Source organism: Sphaeramia orbicularis, chromosome 21 (genome assembly GCF_902148855.1).
Source record: "Sphaeramia orbicularis chromosome 21, fSphaOr1.1, whole genome shotgun sequence".
Lineage (NCBI taxonomy): Eukaryota > Metazoa > Chordata > Actinopteri > Kurtiformes > Apogonidae > Sphaeramia > Sphaeramia orbicularis.
Window position 1 is genome coordinate 29,352,196 of NC_043977.1, and position 8,195 is coordinate 29,360,390.

Consider the following 8,195-nt stretch of genomic DNA (forward strand, 5'->3'; position numbering starts at 1 on the left):
AGACATAATCTTGTTAAAATTGCACTTATTTTTGTTAAGACATTCCAGGTTGTTATTTATAAATTCTTAAATTATTTTACTGGTCCAACCCACTTAAGATTACATTGATCTGTATATGGCCCCTGAACTAAAATGATTTCTGACACCATTGATTGTTAATAACTTCAGTGGAATTTCTGCATTTCACAAATTCCTCCCACGGGCCAGATTGGACCCTCTGGTGGACGGGTTTGGCCCGCGGGCCGTCTGTTTGACACCCCTGCCTTAAGCCATTCAATCACTCCACTATCCTCCACTCGTACCTTAAAGAGTCCAAGTAGCTGCTCACAAACACAGACAAGCTATGACCGCATGTTGCTCAAGAGAACCCGGTGACTTGTGAGTATTGTATTTCGCTTGTCAGCTCCCTGAAATGGTGGCTGCAAAAAAGTGTAAGGTTACAGCGCCTCAGAACACATTGTACAGTGAGTGTGATATGCCCTGCAGCACAGACATCACACAACCTGCACTTTCACCCGTTTATTCTTAACTGATTCACAGAGAAATGTTGAAACCCCACCACGACTACATTAAAGTGCAATTGGTATGGAATCACAATAATATGAATCCATTATATTATGACAATGGAACAGATGGAAGAACCTTAAAGTTCTTTCCACCACTTTTTTGATAATCATCAGTGTAGCTTTTAGTCATTTCATAGAATCTCACGTTTTGCCTGTAAGACTTTAGTGACCCAGCTTCCTCCTCCTTCACCTCGTAGTCACCAAATGTTAAGTTGTGTAGTTCAGTAGTACACCTCGCTCCCTCACTCTCCAAAGAGCCTTGGTTGTTGTTTGTTCATGTTCTCTCCTCTACTTTCTCTCATTCCGTTTGCCTTTCCTCTATCCCTTCCAGTGTTCGATCAACTAGATCTCGTCACATATGAAGAAGTGGTGAAGCTTCCTGCGTTCAAGAGGAAAACACTAGTTTTGTTAGGTGAGCACCCCTCAGTGAGTTGAGTCAACAGAGAGCCAATGGGTTCTATCTTCATAACTGACTGTGTTTACGTCCTCATCAGGTGCTCATGGTGTGGGCAGAAGACACATCAAGAACACACTCATAACCAAACACCCCGACAGATTCGCCTACCCTATCCCACGTAAGACACACCACCCACGTCCTCTAAAACACACCGACCTGAGCCGGACTGTACGGAGCGTAAACACTGTCTCCTCTGTCCCACAGACACAACCAGACCTCCAAAGAAGGACGAGGAGAATGGAAAGAACTACTACTTTGTTTCTCACGACCAGATGATGCAGGACATCAGTAACAACGAGTACCTGGAGTATGGCAGCCACGAGGACGCCATGTATGGGACACGGCTGGAGACGATCCGGAAGATTCACCAGCAGGGACTGATCTCCATACTGGACGTGGAGCCTCAGGTGTGTTCGCCATACGAGTCTGTGAACATGGTGTAAGGACAGATTCACAAACAAGCCAACATCTAAAAACCTGTTCTCCCTCAGGCCCTGAAGGTCCTGCGGACTGCAGAGTTCGCCCCATACGTCGTGTTTATTGCTGCGCCAACTATCACACCAGGCATCAATGAGGTAGGAATCAAACACACACCCATGATGCACTTCAAAGGAGCAGGACGGGAAGATTTTCTTTAGATGGACAGACACTGGATGGGGTCTGGATGTATTTGTAGCAGTTCAACACTAAGAAGAATCTACTGACACCAATAATCATACTATTGATTCTGTTAGTTGGACTCTTTCATTATAGATTCTCTCACTGATTCCTGATCAGTTTGCACTGTGAAAAAGAATGTCTATGCAGTTTTCATCATCACAACCATTTCAGAGTTGGGCGCTAAAACAACTATCGGAACATAATTCATGTATTATATTGTAATAATTGGAGATGTGTGACCATGATCATCATTCTGGTTTAAGAAAAAATGAATAAAAATAAGCAGTAAATCACCAAAATTAAGCATTACAAGTTTGTTTTTATGTCAGTCTTCTAGATTTTCATCTTGTTGCACATTTGACAAATTGTTTTAAACCACAAATCACATCTGGTTTCTTCAGCTTTTGCTCAATGATCAGCCGATAAATGTACGAATTTTCAACAGTCATTGTGACCAATATTTTTGAACTGTACTGAAATGAGATTTGTTTTTGTAATAACATTTGTGGCCGTGTCACCCAGCCCTGTGATGAGTCTGCACTCAAAGTAGAAACATTAAAAAAGTAGAAGGATGTTTTTTCCTTCTACTGCTGCTAAGTTTCTCTTTATCGCTGTAAAACCCTGACCTGGATTCCATAGATAACTATGAAGCTCTGAGGAAAAACATCCAGGCATCAGTAATAAACAATACACACAGTGCAAATGGACTGGACAATGTGAAGGTATTCAGTAATATTTTGTAAGTGTTGTGTAGTATGCATTTATCCCACTTTAACAAACCCTTCTCAGTATAAGGTCTTAGATCCCCAGTTGCTTGAAGCCTTCCTCATTCCTGACAGATTCAGTCACTCAGATCCTCATTGTGTTATGAAAGCAGGATTAATTACCCACCAGTCTATGTAAAACAGTCAGATCATGGGGTCATGCATTGACCACCAGCCCCTTCCTCACCTCCCCCTCTGCCTCTCTCACTCATCTCTGCACTCATTTATTTTTGCATGCTGCATGTGTTTGTTACTTTGGCACTTCCTGCAGACGCCCAGGTGGTGTCGGACTCTGCCAGTAAGTACAACCCGACAGGATAGTGACCATTAGTTTTAGTTTATTCTGTGTATGTGTGTGTGTTTTGTATGCCTAAAGGTGCATTTAGGAGTATAACTTGCCCGTTTTATTTTCTGCTTTGACATATCAAGGCCGCGAAACACTACAAGTTAACAGTGGTTTTTCAGATTTGTTTAGTGTCACAGTGTGTAGGACAGGACTGAAAACACATGTCAAATAGTAAAATAAATCCCTGGTGATGTATGCAGAAGATAAAGGTCAAAAACATCTATGCTACTAAAAATGGGTAACTTATGTTGAAGTGCATTTAGTTTGGTTTACAAATGTGGCCTGAATGTGAAGCACATTTAAGGTAAGTTGTTACCAGTTAAACTCAGTGCATCTAAAACCACATCCACATCAACCAGACATTTCATTTCATCTCTCCTATGATCACCAATTTAAGACCATGCCCCCCCCCCCCCCCCCCCCATGACATGGTGCAAGTGCATCTAAAAAAATTCAAATAATGTGAAACATAATTAGTTCTGTTATTCACTCATTCCTACAATGTTGAAATAAAATGTGACAGATTACAAGCAAATTTGTGAAATAACTGGCCTCAATATTTCTAATTTTCTCCAGATTTCATGGCAAACTTGATTTCTTTAGTTGTGGATAAGACTAACAGCTAATGTCATTGGATTAAGAGAGAAAGATGCAAAAGGTTATTGCTGATAAAGCTGACTGCATCTACAATGTTTGACTGGAGTCACTGCTGAGGCTCAGTCCACCAGTCCTTGAGTTTCCAGACTCTAGACTGTTTCTGTTAATCTAATAATGTGAGTCAAGGTCATTCATACATTTGCTTGTTACACATTTGCTGCTTCAACTTTCTGTGGGAATATCAAGTCCTCCTATGACTGCACATCTTCAACCGTTCATTGCTACTGTAAAGACCAGGTCAACTGGTCTGAGGCATAGGAAGCCATACCTCAGACCCATATCAGACACTACTGTCTGTCCATGAGGTGAAGGATTCTGGCAGTTAATGCTACGTACTGTGTGTGTATAAGGATGGGTTTGATGCAGACGCTGAATTTCCCTACATGGATAATAAAACAAGTTAACCTTAACTCCAACATTTAATGAGCCAGCACAGACATTTGTCTCAGACATTTGTCAGAATTTGAGAAAACGTTCTTGTTCTTGTGTGACTAGTTTAATAAAATGTGTTAGAAAGACCCTCTTTTTCTGATACTGCAGTAACACAATACAGATTCATTTATGCTTTCCAACTTTTAAGTCCAACAATTAAAAAAAATCTAACAATTCATTTGTTCCTTTTCAGATTCGATTAGTATGGTTTTATTTTCTATAGTAGTGAAAAAAAGTTTTCAGAGATTAAATTAAATTTTGCACAATCTCAAATATTATGACATTTGTGGAAAAATATTTTGTTTCAACATGTGTGGCTGCATCAGACAGACAAACAACAGCAATTTTTTTTTTTTTTGTTTATTGTTAACAAGAAAAATGTCAACATGTCATGCCCTGGTTGGGTTTGAAGGGGCATGTGGATTTTGAGAGTGGCCCAATGCTGGCAGAGTTCAATCACTTAAGAGTGACTCCTAATGCAATATATCTCAAATGCACAGGGTATCCAAAAACGTTTTTTCAGCACCAGTATCAAAACCAACTGAAACACTACCACATCCAAAGTGCTCCATTAACATTGTATAAAACAACTAAACAGTTTACGTTTCTATCTTCTTCACCTTATTGAACTGTTTTAGATGCACTTGTATACAGAAGCCTGACAGCAATAGGTTTCTGTCTAAACTCCCTCTGTTTATACTTTCCTGCAGGACGAGTCCCTCCAGCGGCTGCAGAAGGAGTCGGAGATCCTGCAGAAAACCTACGCCCACTACTTTGACCAGACCATCATCAACAACGAAATAGACGAGACCATCAGGCACCTGGAGGAGGCCATCGACCTGGTGTGCACAACCAGTCAGTGGGTGCCGGTGTCCTGGGTCTACTGACCCCCGCCCCACCAACCCCCTCCTGCTCCCATCCCATCGCCCATCCTCTTCCTCCCTTAACTCTCTGCCCTCCTTTTCCCCAGCAATGACAACATCTTGTCCCATCATCTTCCTCTAAAAGAAGAATAAAGAAATTAACAACAATTAACAGAACTGATGGGGAGACTCTCTCTACACTGCACTTGATGGAAAACACTCAGCGTACTGTGAAAATAACCACAGCATTCAACTGAAATCCTCTCAAACGCTGCAAAAAAAATAAGAAAAAAAAAAAAAAACACCTGCAGCCAGTCGGACTCTTGCCCTTACAGACGACCTAGTCATAGTGTTGTATAAAACAAAGTAAACAAAATGAATATTGTCATGTCTGTACTAGCTAGGAGGCAACATTTTTGTAGATGTTTGTTTTAAAGAGACAGTACTGTGCCCCATCCTCCCATGTTGCTGCACTGTTAGCTCTCCATATGACCACTCCCATCACATTATTGGGTCTTGTTATACTAAAACCATCCGTTAAAAGACACTGTCGGTGGGTATCCCGAAGTAAAAGCACACAAACACACTGCGTTGTCTCTCATCTACACATTTGCACCAGCCCTCCTCATTATTTATGCATTCCAAGCAGTAACACACCCTCCCGTTCACCCCTCGGTACAGTAATAGCATCATAATGCACCTTTCTACCAACCAGGTACTGTCTCTTCTAAATAAATCCATACATTTTGTAGAGATCTGAATGAGGTTATCATGCATGTGGACATTTGCAAGCTTCCATGCTGTCAGTCAGTGTTCCCCCGTGTCCCTCTGTAAACCTCCGAGAAAGAAAAGCAGAAAAACATTTTTAAACATTCCAGCTGTTTGGAAGACTGAACTCAAGCCAAGGGACGCAAGACGGGGCAAGATAAAAAATAAAAATAAAAACAAACAGCGACGGAGCCAGGCGTTGACTTGACACCTATGCACATCCCTTGCATTTTGGGTGACATTTCTAAACCACAGATTTATAAAGATCGACCATGTAGTGAGATGTGTTTGTAAGAAAAAAAAATAAATCAAATAAAAGTCTTGTTTAATTTTTTTTTTTTTTTTTGTCATAAAAGATGAAGTTCAGGGGGAAGAATGTCACCTTATTCCTCATTCTGCCATTTCAGAAATGTGATGTCTAGGAGTAGTAGTGTTCCAATCAAGTCTAAAATCAAAGAGAGATGACATGCTGATTTTTATTCTGCAACTGTGTAAGTGTCTGCAAAAGGATGTGTACGCCATCCAGTCTGCGAGGGAAGAGGAGGCAGTGTGTGCATCTGGATCACAATGTATATGAATATGACATACAACTGCCCTTGTGTAAATGACTCTGCAATGATAAAAGTTCTTCAGTATGAACAATTTTTTTAAATATATTTCCTTTTATGTGTTGGAAAAATGAACTTTAGTGTGGCTCTTCTTTTCTACTACACATCACATCGCATCACATACGGTCACATGAGGAATAATGGTTGTGTCTGAGACCTGTAGCATGACAACAGATCTGTAAGTCTTTACATTTACAGAGGTGCTGTCCTGTCCTGTGGCCGTTTTAATTAAACTCCCCATTTAGGTCACAATATGACAGAACTTATGCTGACCAGTAAGTCATTTTATGTATCATGAAATGCAGCAATTATAAAAGTGTTATTTCCCTGCATTTATGCTGCAAGGTTGTAACTTGTATCACTATTGCAGTATTGAAGAGTAGCTGTGTGTCTATAAAATGTTAAGCAAATTTGACAAAAACCTTTGAAAATTAAAATATATATATATATATACAGGGTGGGGAAGCAAAATTTACAATGAACATTTAGTTGTTTTTCTCAGCAGGCACTACGTCAATTGTTTTGAAACCAAACATATTGATGTCATAATCATACCTAACACTATTATCCATACCTTTTCAGAAACTTTTGCCCATATGAGTAATCAGGAAAGCAAACGTCAAAGAGTGTGTGATTTGCTGAATGCACTCGTAATACCAAAGGAGATTTCAAAAATAGTTGGAGTGTCCATAAAGACTGTTTATAATGGAAAGAAGAGAATGACTATGAGCAAAACTATTACGAGAAAGTCTGGAAGATACTATTAAAGAAGAATGGGAGAAGTTGTCACCCGAATATTTGAGGAACACTTGCGCAAGTTTCAGGAAGCGTGTGAAGGCAGTTATTGAGAAAGAAGGAGGACACATAGAAGAAAAACATTTTCTATTATGTACATTTTCTTGTGGCAAATAAATTCTCATGACTTTCAATAAACTAATTGGTCATACACTGTCTTTCAATCCCTGCCTCAAAATATTGTAAATTTTGCTTCCCCACCCTGTATACAGTATATACAGATTACATATTTCCATAAACATGTTTGGAGACAATCCAAAATTCATCATTAGGTGGAGCTGTAGGGGATGCTACTCATTACTCTAATAAACAAAAGAAGAGCCATTTATATTACTCTTCAGGCATATTTAATTTTTTCAGCCACCTGAGGGTCAAGTGGTTCAGAAAATGAATGAATGAAATAAACTAAGGCCACGTTCAGACTGCAGGCAAATGTGGCTCAAATCCAATTTTTTTTTTGCCCATATGTGACCTGTGTCCGATCTGTTAAAGACAGTTTCAACAGTACAAGTCCGACCCAGGCCACTTTCATATGTGATCCTAAATCTGATACACATCCGATATTTTGCAATGCGACTTCAGTCTGAATGGCCAGGTCGCATTTATCTGACCTTTACGTCACTGAAATGTGTCAAATGCAGAGGTGGGTAATCCCAGCTCCATAGAGTAAAAGTCCTGCCATGTATTTGTTCCAACCACTCACTGAACCAGCCCAGTTTGATGAGCACAACTCCTCATCCAGGTAGATGAAGGGATAATTAATGGAATCACCTGTGTCAAGTGAACAGGTAGAACCAATTCATGGCAGGATTTTTACTCTTTGGAGCTGGGATTACCCACCTCTAGTCAAATGTCACAATTCTGCGTCCCAGGGGGAGGAGCGGATGGAAAAACACATTTACTTCCATAAACACAGTGCCATGCCTGTCACATATTACATCAGGACCTGTTTTGCGCACGCGGGTCACTTCAGGGTCACATTCTGTTCATACTCAAAACTGATAGAAGTCACATTTAATGTGTAATGTGAACAAGCACACCAAAAAAATTGGATTTCACCAAAAAAATCCAAATATTGCATGAAGACCTTCTGTCTGAACATAGCCTAAGTGAAGTTGCAGGAGCTGAAATAAAATGAAAAAAAAAAACTGTAAACACATACCTTCGTCCTGCAGTTGTCTCTTTTCAGTCCAAATAAACAGACTGTCCATCACATATTTAGTCCGTCTGTCTGGAAATGCCTGATTAGACAAAATCTGCATCACATGGTAGATCTTCT

General features: G+C 40.1%; 1 protein-coding gene across 17 annotated transcripts in view; it reads left to right on the forward strand.

Moving 5' to 3' along the window:
- caska (calcium/calmodulin-dependent serine protein kinase a) overlaps positions 1 to 6,196 on the forward strand; it is a 198,879-nt gene extending 192,683 nt beyond the window's left edge. For 7 of the 17 annotated variants that reach the window (XM_030125752.1, XM_030125754.1, XM_030125745.1 and 4 more), the window contains 6 exons: positions 898 to 978; positions 1,061 to 1,141; positions 1,228 to 1,430; positions 1,515 to 1,598; positions 2,719 to 2,745; positions 4,593 to 6,196. In XM_030125752.1, the coding sequence (XP_029981612.1) occupies positions 898 to 978; positions 1,061 to 1,141; positions 1,228 to 1,430; positions 1,515 to 1,598; positions 2,719 to 2,745; positions 4,593 to 4,769 (653 nt within the window). In that variant the 3' untranslated portion in view covers positions 4,770 to 6,196. The remainder of the gene's footprint in view (positions 1 to 897; positions 979 to 1,060; positions 1,142 to 1,227; positions 1,431 to 1,514; positions 1,599 to 2,718; positions 2,746 to 4,592) is intronic. The other 10 variants (XM_030125746.1, XM_030125757.1, XM_030125760.1 and 7 more) reach the window with 3 other exon arrangements.
- The last annotated feature ends 1,999 nt before the right edge of the window (positions 6,197 to 8,195 follow it).